This window comes from Panthera leo, chromosome F3 (genome assembly GCF_018350215.1).
Source record: "Panthera leo isolate Ple1 chromosome F3, P.leo_Ple1_pat1.1, whole genome shotgun sequence".
Classification (NCBI taxonomy): Eukaryota; Metazoa; Chordata; class Mammalia; order Carnivora; family Felidae; genus Panthera; species Panthera leo.
Window position 1 is genome coordinate 21,068,048 of NC_056696.1, and position 22,230 is coordinate 21,090,277.

Consider the following 22,230-nt stretch of genomic DNA (forward strand, 5'->3'; position numbering starts at 1 on the left):
TTACTTATTTTTGTTTTTCCCCAGTTATCAGCAAAATTGAACGTCTCCTTACCTTTTCACGGCACAACCGCCTGTATGTTAACTTCAAGTGAAGTTGTCTTTGTGCAGAAATCACTGCCTTTGGTGTTAATTAAATACACTAATGTTCCAATTCATGACTTGTGCTTTGGGGGCCTTGTATTTAAAAGTCCTTCCCTACCTCAAAGCCTGCAAGTTATTCTCTAGCCAGTACCCCCACCCGTGTTGTTAACTGCCGCTGTGATGTGGCCCCTCCGCGCTAAACTGGCTGCTGTTCTTTGGCCTGGCACTGGTCAGTAGGGAGGAAAAGTACTTTCCAACTCTTCTTTCCCATCCATGGCTCCCGACATGTCTCTGCTCTGGGTTGCTGTTTCTCTACTACGTTAGGATTTGACCACCTTCTCTGGCCTTGGGAGGTCCTCTCGATGTTTGTTATTTTGACACCTCAGTTGATTAACTTGCTTTTGCGGCTTTTCTAAGATTAAGACAGAGTCAGTCAGCAACCCCAAACAGTGGATTCTTTATTTACGCAGCTACTTAAGAAAATTCTTTTCAATATTTATTTTTGAGAGAGACAGAGACAGAGTGCGAGTGGGGGAGGGGCAGAGAGGGAGGGAGATGCAGAATCCGAAACAGGCTCCAGGCTCCGAGCTGTCGGCACAGAGCCTGATGCGGGGCTCGAACCCACAAACTGTGAGATCATGACCTGAGCTGAAGTTGGACACTTAACCGACTGAGCCACCCCAGGCTCCCCTACACAGCTGTTTTTAAAAGTTTTATAATGACATGAGAAAAGGCTCATGGTATAATGATGAATGCAAAGCAGGATACAAAATTGGGTATAGTATAATCTTCGTTGTGTATATACACAAGAGTGTATATGTTTTTCTATATATGTGTAAAGGAAAAAATGCTCATATGCCAAAAGTCCAATAGTTATTTCTGGGCTGTGGAATTATGGGTGATCTTTATTTTCTTCATCATAACGATTCTGTGTGCTCCAAGTCCTGCCCCTCCAACTTTCTTCAGTGAGTGTGTATTTTTTTGCCAGTAAATTTCATTTTTTAAAAAATGATTTTGCTCAACCATAAGGTTATACTTTAGACCATTAGAGAGAAGTTACCTTCGCATGTATCTGTATTTAAGTTGTCCTATGGGTTAATCCTTCAGATTAATCTGATAGTTTCCTGCCAGTGTGCTGTTTTACCCAAAGCTTTGAACCTATGTATGGATTTAAGCCCATTTTTTTAATGCTTTGTTAAAATTTATTTAAAATTTTTTATTATGAAAAATTTCTAACAAATTAGAACAGTATAGTGAACCCGTGTTATCTATTTCCCCGATTTAGCAATTGTTCACATTTGGCCAGATTTGCCTTATCCCTTTTGCTGAAGTACATATTAAAGTAAATGACCTACATCTTGATATTAAGCTCATAAATATATGTACCTTTAAAATAGACTGACCCGCAGGGGCACTGGACTGGCTCAGTCAGTAGAGCGCGCGACCCTTGATCTTGGGGTCATGAGTTCGATCCCATGTTGGGGGTAGAGATTACTTACAAATAAAATCTTCAAAATATATATATTTACCTATGAAACAACAATATCTTTTTAAGACTACTTTGTCAAATACACCCCCACAGATTTTTCTCTTCTGTTCTTCAACCTCCCAAACCAGGATCCTGGGTTTCCGCCGAGCGCCCTTAGTGGTTGGCAGATTTGTTAATCTGCGGACAGAGATCAAGCCTGTTGCCACGGAGCAGCTGTTGAGCACCTTCCTAACCGTAGGTAAGAAGATTATAGAGGACATTTAAATAGAGGAGTAGTTAATAAGTTATTAACTATCATGGCGCAAGCTGGTTTGTGACTTTCAGGAACTGAGGAACTCAAGGGAGCACAAAACCAAATCAGGTAACTTGTTCTCAGGTCACTGGGGGAAATGGATCTAACGGCAGGTGGCCAGAAGGCGAAAGTTTTCCCTGATGTGTGCTTTGTTGTGTCTGTGAAGTAGGAAGTGACATAGTTTACTGATAGTGTAAGCAGGTGATAACTTCCTTCTGCTTGATCTCAAAGTAAATCTCAAACTTAAATTTTAGCCTGAATGTGTATTATTGACTTGGCGGTGTTTTTCCTATACATGTCCTTTCTTGGGAACTATCTCCTTAGAACTGAGGAAACCCTAAGGCAAGCCTGTAAGAGGGTCAGAAATGCCCTTGTAGGGTTGCGTGTGGGCCTGAAAGATCACCGCTGCCTTCAGCTCTGAAAGGGTCAGCCTATAACTCACTGTGCATGGAACTGGCTGTGGTCCCTCTGGTCTCCGTTCTCCGTCGTCTCACTCCAGGGTGAGGAATCTGAGCTAAATTCTCACTCCAGTTCTCCTTGTGGGCACAGTGAGAACGGGAGGGATTCAGAGGTGCTGGGGGCTCTTGTTTCAGCCTCATCGTGGTGACATTTTCAATGACACAGTGCTCTGCATTATGATATGACTATCGAAACAGCATTGCGAGATGAATTTCAGCTTGCTTGGCTAGAATGAATGGATTTATATTTCCAGTGAGGTGAAATTGAGTATTTAAAGGGCTTATGACAGATTCATCATTCAGAATTTAAACATAGAAGGCCAAGCTACACTGTTCTTACAAATAAGCAAAAACACACAGTGTCATGATTTGTTTCATATATTTTCTAATCATCTTTGCCTGTCCAATTTTATGCTCAGGCAAACACAGATTCCTGCTGGATGAGAGGAGGTCAAGAATAGGCCAGAGCCTCTGCTCTCTGGAGACTCACAGAAGGTTAACTCTCAGACACGGTGCGAGGGGTGGGAGAGGGAGAGGCCAGAAAAAGGTTTGTAGAGGAGGTTATTGTCACTGAGACTGAGTATTGAAGCATCGGTAGGAGCCGCCCAGGCAGCGTCTTCGCTGGGCATCAGGCGAAGTAACAGAAAGGAAGAACGGAGCGAGGGCATAGAGATGGGCCAGTGCGTGGGGTTGGCACACTTGGGGAATGAGCTTCTGGACGCACCCTCAGCACAGAGCAGCGTCTCAGTGGCGCTGCCGGAAGATCTCATGGACCACGTGGCTTAAACAGTGGAGATTTGTTTCTCCCAGTCGTGGAGGCTGGAAGTCCGAGATGAGGGTGCCGGCACAGTTGGGTTCTGGTGAGGACACTCTTCCTGGTTTATAGTCAGCCACCGTCTTGCTGTGTCCTCACACGGCAGAGAGAATGAGAGAGGAATCATCTCTGCTGTCTCTTCTTACGAGGGCGTGAACCCCGTCATGAGGGCTCCTCCTGGAAGTCCCACCTTCAAATGCCAGCACACTGGGGATTAGGGGTTCAACGTATGAACTTGGGGGTACAGAAACATTCAATCCGTAGCAGCAGGTAGACGGATTTGGCTGGAGGTAGATTTTAAATAATGAGCTGACCTTAGCACAATTTTTAAAAATATGTTATTAGATAACTTCATATAATAGCAACTAAGTTCTGTGTGACCCTTGCAGCTCGACAGATCGTGTTGACAAAAGAATGAAGTAAGTAAGGGAGATTTACCTATATTTCACACCTGAGAAAGAGGCTGGAAGGAATTAGAGGACTTCCCCAAAGTCACATAGCTACTACTTGTTAGCCAGGACTCAGACCCGGATTTTCAGACTCTCAAATATTTCATCCGCTTATATTCTTTTACAGTCTTTCAGGGGTGCCTGGGTGGCTCAGTCGGTTAAGCTTCTGACTTTGGCTCAGGTCATGATCTCGCAGCTTGTGACACAAGCTGTGAGCCCCGCATCGGGCTGTGTGCTGACAGCTCAGAGCCTGGAGCCTGCTTTGGATTCTGGGTCCCCCACTCTGTCTCTGCCCCTCCCCGCTGCCTCTCTTTCTCTCAAAAATAAACATTTAAAAAATGACATTCTTTCAACAAAATTCTGTTTCACTTCTGTGTGGTAGGCTCTGAACCAGGTGCTGAATATACAAGAATGAATGACACCTTCCTGTCTTCCAGGAGTTTCGTCTAACAGGGAAGCCAGACACGTACAGAGGGCCTGTGAGCGTGTGGAAGGGAAGGGCAGATGTGAGGGTCAAGGTGACAGTCCGTTAGCGAAGGTGGTATTTCATTCAAGTCTCATAGGGAGAATAGCAATCCTCCAGGAAGGCAGAGTGGGAAGGCACATCCTGGGTGTCTGGACTCTAACCTTTTCTGTACTATAGACTCTTGGCGTGCTAGAGAGGAGCTTTTCTCAAAACAATGTTTTTAAATACATAAATTAGGATACACAGAATTCTAAATGAAACCAATAATATTGAAATATAGTTTTGTTATCAAAAATTAGAAAAAGCAAGTTTGTGATATACTAGTATGTGTTTTGTTATTACTTAACACACGAAATAACAAGATCATAATCATAATCTCAGACTGTGTATGAATGATACTTTGTGCTGTCTGCAACAGTGCTAATATGAAACAAAAAGTCTAATTTCTTCTGTGAAAAAGTCACAGGTGATGCTAATACCACCCTGGTTTGCTCCCTGCCATCATAACTGACGGAAATGCTAAGTTTCAGATAGAAGCTAATGAAAATAAAAATGTAGTTTTGTTCCCATCCGGTGCACGGGCTCCCTGAGTTAACCGTGTTCCAAGTGGCGGGCGGTGCATGGACAAGGTGACGAGAAGTGAGAGAAGCCTGTGGCAAGCTAAGGAGACTGTGTAATTTAGCTAAAGTGAAGGGGGGTGTGGTGCCGGTGAGGGGGAAGGCAGGTGATCCGAACGATGTCGCTGAGGGTCCTTGCGCACCAGGGTTAGAAGTGGTGACGTTTTGCCTAGGCGGTGGGAGGCCGTTAAAAAAGCTGGAGCACGGGAAGATCGGAATGTAATTTTGGAAACCCAACTGTGGCGGCTTCGTGGAGGATGGGGATGAGGTTGGGAAGGGGATGAGATGAGCGATGAGAGCACATAGAGGCTGTGTACGAACCGCGTGTGTGGTACGAGCCAAAGCTGGAGCAAGGACGGCAGAGAGGAAGAGTTAAGACACACTCGAGAATTAAAATGGAACGGATTTGTGAACATTTGGGCTGAGTGGGACAATTGAGAGAGAAGAAAAAATTAAGAATGACTCCCAAGTTCCTGGATTGGATGACTCAGGGTATAACAAAGCTGTTAGCTGTCGTAGGAATGTATGCAAAGGAGCAGACCTGGGGAGGTGAAGAGGAGGAAGACAGTGAATCAAATTTTGGACATTTCGTTTCCTTGTGTGAAATAATAAGAAATAGGTATATTTGGCTCTGCCCCCAGTGCCTGCACAGAGCTCCTAAAACCCTGGTGGATTCCTAAGCAATAACAGCACAGGGGTGTCTCTTGTTCTCTTGAGGTGACGCCACGTGGGCTTCCGGATGCCTCCTGGACGGGAGCTGGTCACCAAAGAGACAAGCCACAATTGGAAGCTTGAATTTTCACCACCACCCGACCCTCCACCTCCCATTCTCCGGGGAGGAGAGGGGTGTTGAAAATAGAGTTAATAATTGACCATTCTTCTCTGAGAAAGCCCTCCATGAAAATGCCAGCAGTATGGGATTTGGGAGTTTCCAGATTAGTGAACCAGAATGCTTCCATATGCCACTGGCCGGGCCCCATGAGGACAGAAGCTCCTTTGTTGGAAACCTTGCCCTGTTTATCTCCATCAGGTTTTTGCTTTGTATCCTTTGTAATAAACCAGTAGTCTAGTGAGTAAACTGGTTTCCTATGAGCCTCTCCAGGAATTTTTTTTTTTATTGAGCTATAATTGGCATACAACATTTATCTTAGTTTCAGGTATACATCGCAGTGGCTTCACATTTTATCACCACAATGTCTAGTTAACATCCATCGCCATACGTAGTTACAGAATGTTTTCTTGTGACGAGGACTTTTAAGATCTATTCGCTTAGCAAGTTTCATTATAGTATTATTAACTATAGTCGCCATGCTGTGCTTTACACCCCCAGGAACAACCTATTTCATAACTGGGAGTTTGTACCTTTTGACCCACTTTATTCCATTTCGCCCACCGTACACCCCACCGCCTCTGGCAACTACCAGTCTGTTCTCTGTATCTGAGAACTTAGTTTTGGATTGTTTTTTGGTTTTGTTTTTAGATTCTACACGTAAGTGAGATCAGATGGTATTTGTCTTTCTCTGTCTGGCTTCTTTCATTTAGCATAATGCCCTCAAAGTCCATCCATGTTGTTGCAAATGGCAAGATTTCATTCTTTATTTTTTATGGCCAAATAATATTTCATTTTGTGTGTGTGTGTGTGTGTGTGTGTGTGTGTGTGTATGTGTGTGTGTGTGTGTGTGTATACATATATACATGTATGTTTATATATACATATATATACATATATACATATACATCCATATATACATACGTATGTATGTACATATGTATACATATATACGTATATATACATATACGTATATATATATACATATATACATATACACACACACACACACACACACACACACACACATATACATACACATACAGCAATAGTCATTCATCGGTGGACACTTAGGTTGTTTCCGTATCTTGGCTATTGTAAATAATGCCACAGGGAACGTTGAGGCGCCAACCCCTCAAGTTGGTGGGGTTTTTTTTCCAGTAAATACTCAGAATTGTTAGATCATACATTAGTTCCATTTTTTAAGTTTTTGAGAAACCTCCATAGTGTTTACCGTGGTGGCTACATCAGTTCACATTCCCACCCAGTACACAAGGGTTCCCTTTGCTCCGTATCCTCACCAACACTTTGTCTTTTGATTATACCTATTCTAACAGGTGTGAGATGATATCTCATTGTGGTTTTGATTTGCATTTCTCTCGTGATTAATGATGTGAAACACCTTTTTTCTTTTTAAAAAATTCTTTTGAGAGAGGGAGAGAACATGAATGGTGGCGGGGGTGGGTGGTGCAGAGGGAGGAGAGAGGATTGTAAGCAGGCTTTACACCCAGCATGGAGCCCAACACCAGGCTCAGTCTCACAACCATGAGATCATGACTTGAGCTGAAGTCAAGAGACAGATGCTCAACTGACTGAGCCACCCAGGCTCCCCTTTTCAGATTTTCATTTGGATTTTAGTTAGTTAACTAACATACAGTGCAATATTGGTTTCAGGAGTACAATTTAGTGATTCGTCACTTAGATACAACACCCAGTGCTCATCACAGGTGCCCTCCTTAGTACGCATCACTCATCTAGCCCATTCCCCACCCACCTCCCTCCATCAACCCTCAGTTTGTTCTCTATCTTTAAGAATCTCTTATGGTTTGTTTCCTCTCTCTTTTTTTCGTCCTCCCATATGTTCATGTGTTTTGTTTCTTAAATTCCACATATGAGTGAAGTCACATGGTATTTGTCTTTCTCTGACTGACTTCACTCTAGCTCCATCCGCATCGTTGCAAATGGCAAGATTTCATTCTTTTTGACGGCTGACTAATATTCTGTTGTGTATGTATACCACATCTTCTTTATCCATTCTTCAGTTGATGGGCACTCGGGCTCTTTCCATAGTTTGGCTATTGTTGATAGCACGGCTGTAAACAATGGGGTGGTGCATGTGCCCCTTCAAATCTGTATTTTTGAATCCTTTGGGTAAATACCTGGTAGTGCAGTTGCAGGATCGTAGGGTAGTTCTACTTTAACTTTTTGAGGAACCTCCATACTGTTTTCCAGAGGGGCTGCACCAGTGTGCATTCCCACCAGCAGTGCAAAAGTGTTCCCCTTTCTCCACATCCTCACCAACATGTTGTTTCCTGAGTTGTTCTTTTTAGCCATTCTGACAGGTGTGAGGTGGTATCTCATTGTGGTTTTGATTTGTATTTTCCTTGATGATAAGTGATGTTGAGCATCTTTTCATGTGTCTGTTAGCCATCTGGATGTCTTCGTTGGAAAAATGTCTATTCATGTCTTTTGCCCATTTCTTCACTGGATTGTTTTTTGGGTGTTGAGTTTGTTAAGTTCTTTATCAATTTGGGGTATTAACCCTTTATCAGAGATGTCATTAGCAAATGTCTTCTCCCATTTTGCATTTTAGTTTTGTTGATTGGTGAAATACCTTTCGTGTACCTATTGGCCACTTGTATGTCTTCTTTGGAAAGCTGTTGATTCAGATCTTCTCACTTTTTAAATTCGGGGGTTTTTTTTGCTATTGAATTGTAGGAGTTCTTTATTTATTTTGGATATCAGCCCCTTTTCATTTTGTTGATGGTTTCTTTTGCTGTGCAGAAGCTTTTAGTTTGACGTAGTCCCATTTGTTCATTTTCGCTTTTGTTGCTTTTGCTTTTGGTGTCAGATCCAAAAAAAATCATCACCCAGACTGATGTCAGGGAGCTTACTGCCTATATGTTCTTCTCCTCCTGTTCTTCTAGGCATTTTATGGTTTCAGGTCTTAGGTTCAAGTCTTTAATCCATTTTGAGTTAATTTTGTGTATGGTAAAAGGAAGTGGTCCAGTTTCATTCTTCTGCATGTGGCTGTCTAGTTCTCCCAACAGCATTTATGGAAGAGACTGTCCTTTCCACAGTGTATATTCTTCTGCCCTAGCAAATTAGTCAGACCCCAGGAAGGGCTTATAGAAACCTCTTGAGTTTTAAGCCAGTCCATGAGAAGCCCAGGTGACCACCTAGACTTACAACTGGCATGTGCATTGGAGCACAGTCTTGTGGGACTAAGACTTTTTTTCCCCTTAAGTTTTTAATCTTTCTAATTTTATTTTATTTATTTTACTTTTTTGAGATTCTATTTTTAAGTAATCTCTATACCCAATACGGGGCTTGAATTTACAACCCCAAGATCAAGATGTCACATGCTGTACAAACTGAGCCAGCCAGGCTCCCTTAATCTTTCTTATTTATTTTTTTTATTTCTAATTTTATTTTTTAAATTTACATCCAAATTAGTTGGCATATAGTGCAACAATGATTTCAGGAGTAGATTCCTTAATCCCCTTACCCATTTAGCCCATCCCCTCTCCCACAACCCCTCCAGTAACCCTCTGTTCTCCATATTTAAGAGTCTCTTATGTTTTGTCCCCCTCCCTGTTTTTATATTATTTTTGTTTCCCTTCCCTTGTGTTCATCTGTCTGTGTCTTAAAGTCCTCCTATGAGTGAAGTCATATGATATTTGTCTTTCTCTGACTAATTTGACTTAGCATAATACTCTCTAGTTCCATCCGCGTAGTTGCAAATGGCAAGATTTCATTCTTTTTTTTTTTTTTAAGATTTCATTCTTTTTGATTGCCGAGTAATACTCCATTGTGTGTATATACACACCACATCTTCTTTATCCATTCATCCATCGATGGACATTTGGGCTCTTTCCATACTTTGGCTATTGTTGATAGTGCTGCTATAAACATGGGGGTGCATGTGTCCCTTTGAAACAGCACAGTTGTATCCCTTGGATAAATGCCTAGAAATGCAATTGCTGGGTCGTAGGGTAGTTTTATTTTTAGTTTTTTGAGGAACCTCCATACCATTTTCCAGAGTGGCTGCACAAGTTTGCGTTCTTGTGGGACTGAGACTTTAACTTTTGGAGTCTGGTGCTGTCTCTGGGTAGATAGTGTCAGAACTGAGTTGAATTGTAGAATACCCAGCCAGTGTCCCAAGAATTACAGTTCTACACAGTGGAATTTGATACAAAGTCTTACCTTGACAGGAACATCCAGGGGTAAATGTTGACCGGTCATTTAGGTGCTGAAGTCTACAGCCTAGGAGAGAAGTATGGACCGGAAGTATGGATTTGATTATTACAGGTTCATTCAAGGAGAACATGGAGACGAAGGTGATCAGAAAACCAGTTGTAAAAGCTCGATGCATCCAGGAAATAGTAAAAGATTCAGAGCCTAGGTTCATGGCAGTGAACAGGGATATTGAAGTCTGGAAAGGTAGATTGGAGGGCAGATTATTAATAACAAGTAGATGACATTGATTGGTCTCTGACACTGTGTCAGGCTCCGTGGTGAGCATGACTGTGGGTTATCCCATTTACTTTTCACAACCCAGTGGAAGAGGGCTGCTCTCTCCATTTTACAGAGGAAGCTCAGAGAGGTGAGATTACGTGCCCAAAGTCTCACGTCTAATGACGTCTAAGTCTCACGTCTAATTGCGGTCCATATTTTAACCCCAGAAACCTGACCCTACTTCGCACTCAGCCAGTACACCATACTCCATTCAGTTACAAAGGGTCTTAGCAAACCCAGGAGTTTGGGTTTTGTCAGAGAGGCAAGCAGGCTTTGCTGCAGTGTTCTGCTTGTTTTTAAAAAAATTTTCAAATCAGTAAGATATTCACACAACTCACAATTTTTAAAAAATATTAGAAAGATTATAAGAAAAGTTTCCCCCTCATCTCTCCATTCCTTCTCCTTCCTCCCAGTGGTCATCTCTGTTAGTAATTTCTTTATGTCCTTTTTTGTATCAATATGAATGTATATTTTTATTTAACTCTGCCACTTTATAATACATATGTCATACTGTACGTACTTTTGCATCCTCTTCTTTTACCTGATATGTCTTAGAAATCTATTATCATATAAAGAGCTTCTTCATTCTTTTGTTGCTTTACCAGCTGTACAGTGCTCTGTTGTATGGATCTGCCATGACTCATTTAAGCAGACCTTTATTGGACATACAAGTTCTAGTATTTTTTTACAACCAGTGTTGCCCAGAATTAACATGTACACATGTATAACTTCATACGTGATCAAATATATCCAGAAGCGAAAGCGCCGGGTCAAAGGGCACATGTACTTTTACATAGATGTTGACCAGTTTACGTTCCCAGTAGTGATGCGTGAGAACCCCTCTTTTCCATTAGCATCAGCAACAGCATGTTACCGAGCTTTGGCTTGTGTGTCATCTTTTCATTTGCTTAAGAGCCGTTTGTATTTTCTTTTAGCTGTCTTTGTGTATCCTTTGCTCATTTTCAGCTCTGCCACTGCTCTTACCAAATTATCGGAGCTCATACATAGGGAAGACAGCCCTTTGTGATACGAGATATAAATATTTTTCCTAGTTCTTTTTTTTTGACTTTGCTTATGGTATCATTTTGCGTTATAGAAATTTTTTGTTTGTTTTTAATGTGATCGATCCATCTTTTCTTACAGATTTTCTGATTTTGAATCATAGTTAGCCTTGCTTGCTCGAAGATTATGGAAGAATTCCGCCTTTTTAATTTTAAGTACTTTTATAGTTTTATTTTTCACATTTAACTTTTTGACATAGTTAGAATTTACCCTGGTGTGTGGATGAAGTATGGCCCCAGCTGTTTGTGTCATTTTTCTGGGTGGCTGTCACTTGTCCCATTAGTTATCCCAGCTTACTACAGCGGTGGTCTTTTTCCCCCGAAATAAATTTTCGTTTGTATGTGTTTCAGTTTCTGGACTTCCTGTTCTGTTCCTGTCTGTTCATGAGTTGATCTATGGTTTAATTATTGAGGTGTCATGGTATGTTTTGAGAGGGTTAGTCCCGCTCTTTGAGATTTATTTTAAGAGTTTGCTAATAGTTTTTTTCTTTTTCCTTATTACCTTAAAAATCGTCTTATCCAGTTACCCTCTAAAAGATCTGTTGGTATTTCCTTATTTTGTTTTGTTTTGTTTTGTTTGGAGAGAGAAGAGCACACAAGAGAGCATGAGCGTGCAAGTGGGGGAGGGGCAGGGAGAAGGAGGGAGAGAACCCCAAGCAGGCTCCGGGTTGCCAGCACAGAGCCCGACATGGGACTTGATCTCATGAACCGTGAGATCATGGCCTGAGCCAAAATCAAGAGTTGGACACTTAACCAGCTGAGCCACCTAGGTGCCCTGATCTGCTCGTATTTCTGATGGGATCAAGTTAAATTTATAAGTTTATATTTTTATAATTATAAACATTATATATGTGGTATATTGTTCAATTAATTCAACTATTCTTTACCTAGAGATGTTTTTAAGGTACAAGAGTGATATAATCAGCTTTGTGGGTGGGCGTGGAGTGGTTTTATTTCTATGGAGTGTGTGCTGTGCTGGGGGCTGGAATTACCAGAACGTTTGATTGCTTTCCATCTCTTTAGGGACACGTGTGCGTGAGAACATGAACAGTTATTGAAGGAGTATGTGAAGGGGCTACATGGAGGAAATTAGCTCATTTGATGGCTATATTTAATAGTGATGGAGGGCCAAGAAAACATCACTTACCTTTTAGATTTGGTGTTTTAAACTTTTTAAAAATATTTTCTTTAATGTTTACTTATTTTTGAAAGAGAGAGGGAGAGAGAGAGCGCGTGCCAGCAGGGGAGCGGCAGAGAGAGAGGGAGACAGAGAATCCCAAGCAGGCTCCAGGCCCTGAGCTGTCAGCGCAGAGCCCGACGTGGGGCTCGAACTCACGGACCGCGAGATCATGACCTGAGCCGAAGTCGGACGCTCAACTGACTGAGCCACCCAAGTGCCCCTAAACTTTTTATTTATTTACTTTTTAATAATTTTGTTTTAAGTTTATTTATTTTGAGAGAGAGAAGGAGAGCAAGTGGGGCAGGGTCAGAGAGAGGGAGAGAGAGACAATCCCCAGCAGGCTCTGCACGCTCAGCACAGAGCCTGATGTGGGGCTCGAACTCACAAAGCATGAGATCATGACCTGAGCTGAAGTCAAGAGTCAGACGCCTAGCCAACTGAGCCACCCCGGTGCCCCTAAACTTCTTATTTTGAAATAATTTTAGATTTATACAAAGGTTGCAGAGATGGTCCAGAGTCCCCCAGATTCCTTAAACACTTTTCAACCATTGGAGAATAGGGTGCAGACATGAATACGCTAGTGAATGAGGACTTCAGTATTTCCCAAGCACCAGAACACCCTCCTACACAGCTGCATTCAGTCGGCAACATCAGATTATTTGCCGTTGATGCGGCATCAGCGTCTAACACACAGACGTTGTTCACATTTTGCCACTTTCCCTGTAATGTCCAGAACTCCGTCTAGGATCGTGTGTTGTGTTAGTTGTCATTTTAGCTTCACTCTTCTTGTTTTTTCATGACTTTGAACATTTGGTAACAGTGCAGGCCAGTTACTTTATAGAATCTCTCTCTTTTTTTAATGTTTGTTTATTTATTTTGAGAGGGAGCACCCACGCACACGAGCTGGAGAGGGACAGAGAAAGAGAGAGAATCCTAAGCAGGCTCCGCATCTCCAGCGCAGAGCCCAATGCGGGGTTTGAACTCACGAACCCTGAGATCATGACCTGAGCTAAGATCAAGAGCCAGACATTTAACTGACTGAGCCACCTAGGTGTTCCTATAGAGTATCTCTTAATTTGAGTTTGTCTGATATTTCCTCATGATTTAAAAGTTTGGGTGGGAATACCAGAGAAGTGCTATTGTGCTCTTCTCGGTGCATCGTATCGGGAGGCACATGATGTAGATTTGTTGCTGTGCCCCATTACAGGTGAGGTTAACTTTTTTAATGTTTATTTTTGAGAGAGCAGAGAGAGAGAACATGTGTGAACGGGGCAGAGAGAGGGGGATAGAGGATCCCAAGCAGGCTCTGCGCTGACAGCAGAGAGCCGGAGGTAGGGTTTGAACTCACGAACCGTGAGATCATGACCTAAGCCAAAGTTGGACACTTAACCGACTGAACCACCCAGGCGCCCCGGTGATGTTAACTTTTATCACTTGATGGTAGGCATCTGTAAGCTTCCTCCAGTGTAAAGTTAGTATTTTATACTTATTAGCAATTACTGAATACTTTATTGTGAGGTGCTCTAGAACTGTAAATATTCTATCCTCATCGAACTTTTACCCACCAGTTTTGTTTGACATTCATTGATAGTTCTTGCCTGAATCAGTTACTACTGTGATAGTTGTCAAATAGTTATTTGCTAATTTTATCATTCTTTCTAGACTTAATAGTCTCCATTCTGTTAAAGGGCAGAATTCTCCCCCGGTGACCAACATTGATTTAGTTATTTGTTGATATTACTATGAACTCTCAGACTCTTAATTTACTCAGAGTTATAATTTGTTGTTACTTCTTTGATGCTCCAACTGTCCCAGATTTGACCAGTGGGTTTTGGAATGTCCCCATCATTCTCTGAGTGCTTCCTTACACCTGGCATAGCAACATGACCCAGATCTGTCTCGTACTTTCCCTGCCCCCACCCTAGAGTCACCTGTTTCTCCAAGGAGCCCTTGGTCCTTTTAAGATAGTAGTAAAATGGTATTTAGAAACTAGTATGGGAGTGCTAAGTGTGCTCATTACTGCTTGCTTATCGTTTCCAGGTTTTTTCTCTTGAGGGGCAGAGGTCGGAAAGCTGTGTACACACACACGTCTGTGTAAATATGCATGTATACACTCACAAACATCTGTGTGTTTTTCTATACCTGTGTGTTAAAGCTCTCAAACCAGGAGTTCCAATTCTGATTCAACACCACAAGATTTATTCTGGTTTTCTCCCTTTCTGTGTGTTAATCTCCCTTCTCCATCTGAGAATCCTGGTTCCCATTATCCTCAGTGTATTTATTTGTGCTACACCCCACTCCCACCCCCATGTACCCAGACTCCCAGCCCATAGCCTGACCCCGTGCAGGCCCACTCCCCCTCCCCTGGGTGCTCCGGCCAGTGTCAGCCCTGACCGAAGAGAAGAGGGCGTGACTTTTCTTTACTTAAAGTGAGTTCGGAAAGATACTTGTGACACCACTTGACTCCTGAGAGAGGGACTGGCTAGCAGGGACACAGAGGGCAAGGAACTGTTTCAAAGACGTCCTTTTGTGCCTTCCGACATTGTTTTCTCACCGTGTGCCTTTATTACCTGTATAGAAAATAAATCGATGTTTAAATATCATTCAGGATCATTGTTCTCACAGTATTTGTTCACTTAGCTGCTCCCTTTGACATCGTCGGGGAGAACTTGGAGTCTTCCTTTCTTCCTTAAGTGTATTTGCCTCCTTTCTCCGCTTTAGGAAATAACACTTGTTTCTACGGGAAGTGTTACTACTGCCGAGAAACAGAGCCAGCTTGTGCCGATGGAGACACAATGGAGGGGTCTGTCACGCTGTGGCTTCCGGATGTGTGGCCTCTGCAGAAACACCGACACCCGTGGGGCAGGACTTACCGAGAGGGCAAACTGGCCAGGTGCGTGCTCCTGTGGCCGGGCCGCCACCTCGTTCTGGCCTGTGCCCGGCCAGCCGCCGCGCCGTGTAGGAGCCGGGGCTTCCGTCCAGGACCACACAGGGCTGGGAGGTTAGGGTTGGGGGCAGCCTGCCAGGCGGGGACATCTCTTCTCTGTGTTTGAAACGGTGCCAGGTAGAGCGCGGGCGCCCGGTAAATACCCCCGGCGGTGCCCCTCGCCTCCAGGTGGGAGTACGACGAGAGCTACTGCGACGCCGTGAAGAAAACGTCCCCTTACGACTCCGGCCCGCGCCTCCTGGACATCATCGACACCGCAGTCTTCGATTACCTGATCGGCAACGCTGACCGCCATCACTATGAGAGTTTTCAAGACGACGAAGGCGCTAGCATGCTCATCCTTCTCGATAATGCCAAAAGGTAGGGCCACGCGGCTATCCTCATCAGTTCGGGGAGTCTGCGCGTACAAGGGCGCGTTCGCGGGTGCCCTGGAAAACGTCCGGAACGCGGTCGCCAGAAGGCGTCCTTCCCGTTTTTGGTCAGGGTCTTCGCCCTTGGCGCCCATCCTTCCATCTGTACGCCCTCCACCCTCAGGGGTCTGAGGGCTTTAAAAAGTGGAGAAGTGGGGTTTTTCCGTAGGAGGCAAAGACTATGATTCTCAACACAGACTGCGGGACAACAGGGGGGTTTTTCCAGAACCACTTCTCATTCATTCTGAATTACTGCTAAGATCATTTTTACATCTGCTTGGAATCACTGTTAGCCTTCCGAGCAGCTTCTCCTGTCTGAATCTGGCCATCTGCTTTCTTGTAGGAATAGATGAGCCAGCTCTGCTCTGACTGGTGATTTGAAGTAGAGCAAGTGGGAATCATGTGACCAGCATTTATTTCTCTTCCCACCCTTAAAGCCTTTCTAGGTTTCGGGGTCTTCAGGCCCTCCCTTTGGTCCCCGGGCTCCACCCTGTGTTATGTGGTTATGCCTCAGCACCTTGCCGTAGCTGGCTTCTAGAAGAGAGGAGCCTTGTAAATGAGCGCGTTTGTTGTTGGATACTGCGGTACAGGCTGTTAGGGATCCCATGTCTAATTGGTCATGCCCTGTTTATTTTTAATTTAAGTGATTTGAGCCGTGGGAGCATGAAATTATCTAGGATCACATTTGGGTTTTCTTAGAGAATTTGCTCTTGCCCTGATGCTGAGCGGGGAACTGGTGCCACTAACTAATTCACTAAGTTTTAATTTAATTTTCAGCTTTGGGAACCCGTCTCTGGATGAGAGAAGCATTCTTGCCCCCCTCTATCAGTGTTGCATGTAAGTTACACACATCAAATACATCGGCCAGTGTTGTCTTCCTCTCCAGGCTCAGGGAACAGTACAGTAATTTCCTTGGCCTTAAGACTTCCTAATACCTGACCAAGTGCTTTTTATGCTTTTCCAACCCAGAACCCCTGGAATTCAAAAGTCATTGCAAATTTTGTATGAATAGAAATTTTCAGTCTGTTCAATAATATATATTCACATTTGTTTTACTATCAGAAAATAGTCCTCTGTCCAGCAAAAATCTAGTACAGTCTGCATCCCTGGCTGCTGTATTGTTTACCTTGGGGTTTGAGGTCCTCTCACTTCCTCACTACAGACCACCTGAAGTTTGCATATCTCGATTTGTTTTTTTTTTTTTAATGTTTATTTTTGAGACAGAGAGAGACAGAGCATGAACAAGGGAGGGTCAGAGAGAGGGAGACACAGAATCTGAAACAGGCTCCAGGCTCTGTGCTGTCAGCACAGAGCCCGACGCGGGGCTCGAACTCACGGACCGCGAGATCATGACCTGAGCCGAAGTCGGACGCTTAACCGGCTGAGCCACCCAGGCGCCCCTGCAAATCTCGATTTGAAGTTGTGTAAACCAGAAGTAACTTTTTCATAGTCACTTAGTAATTTATTTTTTTTTTAAGTCTGTATTAGAAAACAAAGAAATTAAAAGGTAAATCAAAATGAAAGAAAGAACCGGGCTCTCAGAGCTCCATTTCAGATTATTATTGCTGGTATTATTTTATTATTTTATTTTATTTTATTTTATTTTATTTTATTTTATTTTATTAAGTTTATTTATTTATTTTGAGAGAGAGCACACAAGCAGGGGAGGCGCAGAGACGGGGAGAGAGAGAGAGAATCCCAAGCAGGCTCCACGCTGTCCGCACAGAGCCTGATGCAGGGCTCAATCTACCAACCATGAGATCACGACCTGAGCCAAAATCAAGAATCCAATGCTTAACTGACTGAGCCACCCAGGTGTCTCTACATAATTTTTTTTTTTTTTAATTTTTATCTATTCACCTTGAGAGGGGCAGGGGCAGAGACAGCACGAGTCGGGGAGGAGCAGAGAGAGGGAGACAAAATCCCAAGCAGGCTCCGCGCTGCCAGTGCAGAATTCGGCGCGGGGCTCGATCTCACGAAACCTCGAGATCATGACCTGAGCTGAAACCGAGAGTCGGACTCTCAACCGACGGAGCCCCCCAGGCGCCCCAGTTATTTCTTGACTTTTGCCTACCAAGCCAGCTTTAAACTCCTTTTGATAGTAAGCGGTTTTATGTAATCTGCCTTAAAACTTTCTTGCAGCATTCGGGTTTCTACCTGGAACAGACTGAACTACCTAAAGAATGGTGTGCTGAAGTCTGCCTTAAAATCCGCCATGGCCCATGACCCCATCTCCCCCGTGCTGTCTGAGCCTCACCTGGACGCCGTGGACCAGCGGCTCCTGAGCGTCCTGGCCACCGTGAAGCAGTGCACTGACCAGTTTGGGGCGGACGCTGTGCTGGTGGAAGACAGGATGCCTCTTTCCCACTTGTAATTCGCCACACAAAATAAGTGAAACTACTTTTTACAAAGCTAGAGAAACAGCACAATCACTTCCAAATGGTATGAGATGGATTGGAAACGGCCAGCGGCAAGCTCTGGGTGACAGGGGACAGGGTGGCCTTGGATTCCTTTGGTGATTTCTGTAGGAGAAACTAAAGCAGAGACGACAGGTTGCAGACCCCAGGAGCCTTCCCGCCAGACCACCCGACCCCCTCGGCATCTGCGCACCCCCGCGGTGGGCCTCCTGCTTGGTCCATCCTAACTCACGTGCCAAAGGGTGGATCGAGGTGTGGCGCCTGGATGGGTTGATGCTGGGGCTGGTTCTGGAGCGTGTAGTTTGAGTTCATCTTCTAACCCTTTCTCCACACCTGTGGATTTTCTGAGACCACCTTATAATCTCTTGAGTCCTTTTGTAACCAGGACTAGTCCAGTTGGGAGTTTTCCTGTCTCCTGAGGAGTAGCAGCCAGTAAGACCTGGCGTTCTGTTGAGCCCAAATAGCATGCTCTCCTGGGAGGGGTATGTTTTTAGGATAGAATTAGTGGGAAAGACAAAGGCAGGAAAGACGCTCGGGCTCCTTCCTAAGTGATTGGGTGGTAGTGTTCTTCGGGATAGTTTAGAGGAGGGAAGAAGGGGCAGAATCAGAATCGGAGAAGCCCCCCTGGCAGGTGCGTAAACGCAGACGTGACTCGAACCTCAGCGAGACCCGCATTCCCACAGTGGTGTCCCAGTTAACCCGGAAGTTGTCCAGGCGTGATTCTCTCACGGAGACTTTCTTTTTCCCTTTTGCCCCAAGCAGGCACATCTTTTCTAAATTAACAAAGCGAATTGAGGTGATACCTTGAATAAGAGTGAAGTTGCCTATGATCTCTGCCATCCTGATTTCTTTTCGGAAATGAATTTCCACCTCAGCCTTTAAGGCATTTGGTCACCGAAGCCTCTGTTCCCGAGAGAATGGCAATGCTGTTTGTGCCTTTCTCATGAGAACGACCAGCTTGCTCCCGGAGCGGACGGTGCTCGTCCTGCTGGCGGCTGGACCTGTCCTGTGACTTGGGCCTTGCAGAAGATTGGGAACAAAAATTTTAAGCATTCTGAGCCTTAAAATTAAGGAGGTCACCAGGGAGGGCCTTAAGATTTTGATTTATATCAAGCCCTAATGTCCTCATTTCATTTCATCGGGCGTTCTAAACCGGTGGTGTAGGATCGTTTTCCCGTGTCCTCTCATTGCCCAAGACCCAGGCTCAGTGCGGTCTGTGTTCCTGCAGAGCGACTTGGACCCGTAAGCAGTTGCGGTAAAGCACAGGGCCCGAGGGGGACAGGCTCGGTGCGCCCGCCCACCGGGGGACCCATCTCTCCTGCCTCTTGTCCGGGTGCCGGTCCAGCTTCTCACTTCTGTCAAGCAGGGACTGGTACTTAAAGCGTGTGGGCGAGCCGATTTAATGCCAGCCATCGGAGACTGGTGTCAGGCAGCCACCCTTTTGAAAACAGCCTAGAATGTATGCCCTGATTTTCTCGCATTGAAAGGCCGCTAAGTAACCTGTCACCACTTAACAGCATGAGGTCAGGATGCTTTTGTGCTTTGTATGTACGTTTCGAAACAGACACAAGAATGGGTTGGGCTCCTTAAAAAAGGAATTTAAGAAGACAGGTATTAGCACAAAACACTGAAGTCGGGTCAACAAAAGGAGGCCTTAGATTCCGATTTTTAAGGCCATTTACAGTGTGTATCAAGTGAAATTCACAGTTGAGCCTGAGAACACCTTGGGTAGTGCTGACCCAGAGTATCAGGGAGCTGGCCGGAGGCAGATGGCAGGAGGAGGCCGGCGCCGCCCGCGTGGGTGAATGTTAGTCGAACTAAATGACGGATCGGTGCTCCTGCAGACACGTGGCACCGGGAGTGTGTCCCAGTGGGATGGGCGAGAATTGATCTCGAACTGGGAACTTCATTCATAATGTTGAGGGTAGAAGATACTGCTAAGGAAAAAAGCAGGAGGGAGAGCTGCTTTGAAAATGTCACATCCTTTTTTTTCAAAACATTGCAGAAATGTTTAATTTCATTCTCTTTTCTACTGTTTTAAACCTCATGATCTTAAGAGGTGTTCAGATCTATCATGGTTGAAGTCATATGCTAATAGGGTGGTCGTGACAAGACTCTTAGAACAGATTTATGTTCTAATCAGGATTGGATTAAGCTAGGAAAGCATGTTTAGGCACATCTTGGAAAAAACCAAGCATAGGCTTATAGCCCTAAAATTCAGAAAAACTAAATTCTCTTTGAAAATGGAGGTAGATATCTTTTCAAGTTCTGTGACCCTGTCCTCTTTGTGGTTTATTTAGCGCTATCATACTCAGACAAGTTGCTGGAAGTGTTCTCGGACAGCCCGAGGTTGAGCGTGCCTGGGGGAACGTGTAAAAGGTAGACATGGGTACGTTTTAATATTGTCAGACGAGGAGAATCAGGACTGCCTGCCATTTCCTTACCTCCTCCCACTTCCTAAATACGTTTCTTCCAGAGTTTGGGGAAATATGGGTATGGAAGTTACATTCTAAATTATTCTTTAATATGAGGTTATGTTGTGGGTTCGGATGTAAATAATTGTCTGTGCAAAACAAATTAATAGGATCTGATTTGCTCAGAGTTTTGTTCAATAATATATTAATAAGGCATTTCTCCCTGTTGCACTGAGGACTGATGTGTCAAATGAAATTTAAGGAGGAAATGGAAGAATTCAGGTACATCCATTGCATATTATTTTAGAAAAGATGAATCCTGTGTACGTGGCAATTTTCCAGTGTCACCTGAACAACGAATTCTCCCAAGGAAATTCATCTTTTCTTTTTCTTAAAAGAAACGAAAAAAAAAAAAAAGACTTCCGGCTTTCCCTTCCCATCCACCATATCCTTCAGCTTCCGTTCTCAATGGTCCCTGTATTCTTGTTTGACCAGTGACAGGAAAACAGCATCTGTCAGGGAGCTGTCTGGTAAGAGTTACCTTATGAGCTGGAGCTTCAGGAAACATGAGTAAAGGCGTACGTATGTATATAATCGTAGATGTATTGTAGCAAGAAAAAAATGTATTTATTTTGACACAGGGAAGCACTGACTTATGTTGCTGAAGAACTTGAAGCTAGTGAAAGGTTCTCTTCTCAGTCTCTGAGAGTGGACCCCAAGTGACAAAGACCATTCACTGAGCAGGCGCCCGCTGAGCCGCTCCGCTGAGCCAGCCGTGGCTAGGCACACGAGCGAGCCACACAGACCTGACTTCGTGAAACCTATTGTCCGGGGAAGGCCAGGTTTTCTCCCTTCGATTCCTCAAGTCTGGGTTGCAAAGGCAGGGGCCGGGGACTCTACTGCCACAGGTTTCTAAGGAACCAAGGTGTTACAAGTACAAAATGATTGCGGTGGGGGGGCGGGGAACTGGGAATAACTTACTGGGAAGCTAATTTATTTGCTAAAGAGGAGGTGTGGGAACCAGTACCCTCCGTTTTGATCTGCCAAGGATTTCCTCTCAGAGCTGTTGCACAAACAGAGGTGGGGCTTGGGAAGACACCAAACAAGACAGATATGCACCTAAATTTCTAATGTGTTCTATGGGTTTCAATTCTGAAAAAGAAAGAAATAAAGATTTTATTAAGTATTGATGTAGCATCTTTTCCTCTGATTCCTTTTTTCCCCTTGTTTCAGGATACTTTCAGTGTTTTTCTGTTCCAATTTCCTGTTTTGTTAGGGGACAGAAAAAGATTACATCTTCTACACCCACGGAAACTTCCGCGGGGGCTGTTGCACGACATCCGACGAGTGAGACCTGTGCACTTCCTTACCAGTCTTCAGAAGGCCCATAGCAGGTTGTGACTCTACCAGAAGGTCCCATTAGATAATTCGTAGGCGCTATTTGTATACTTAGTAGTTCAGTCCACTCTTGCAGCTTCTTTGGAAGTAAAGAATCACAAACCCTGAAGAACTTGTCAGTATGGTACCATAGAGGCACGGAGAAGAGCCAGGGCCCCTGATTATTATTCTTAGGACACCCAGGTTTTTAACTTGGGAAATAGAAATCCAGCATCATAAACCTCAACTAGCTGAGGAGACGCTTTAAGGATTTTTTGCTTGCTTTGCTACAGTTTTGCGCCAGTTTTTGTCATGTGCATTCGGATAGCAGTGGGAGGCCCGGTCACTGACTGCCCCCCCCCCCCCCCGCATGTGATCCTCTTCCTGGTGAGATTCAGGCTTCGTTCTCAA

The 22,230-nt window shown here is 44.2% G+C and overlaps 1 protein-coding gene across 6 annotated transcripts in view; it reads left to right on the top strand.

Moving 5' to 3' along the window:
- Positions 1–21,636, top strand: part of FAM20B (FAM20B glycosaminoglycan xylosylkinase) — a 43,419-nt gene extending 21,783 nt beyond the window's left edge. For all 6 annotated transcript variants that reach the window (XM_042924951.1, XM_042924946.1, XM_042924949.1 and 3 more), the window contains 5 exons: positions 1,699–1,808; positions 14,976–15,147; positions 15,370–15,561; positions 16,389–16,448; positions 17,754–21,636. In XM_042924951.1, the coding sequence (XP_042780885.1) occupies positions 1,699–1,808; positions 14,976–15,147; positions 15,370–15,561; positions 16,389–16,448; positions 17,754–17,985 (766 nt within the window). In that variant the 3' untranslated portion in view covers positions 17,986–21,636. The remainder of the gene's footprint in view (positions 1–1,698; positions 1,809–14,975; positions 15,148–15,369; positions 15,562–16,388; positions 16,449–17,753) is intronic.
- Positions 21,637–22,230: the final 594 nt, after the last annotated feature.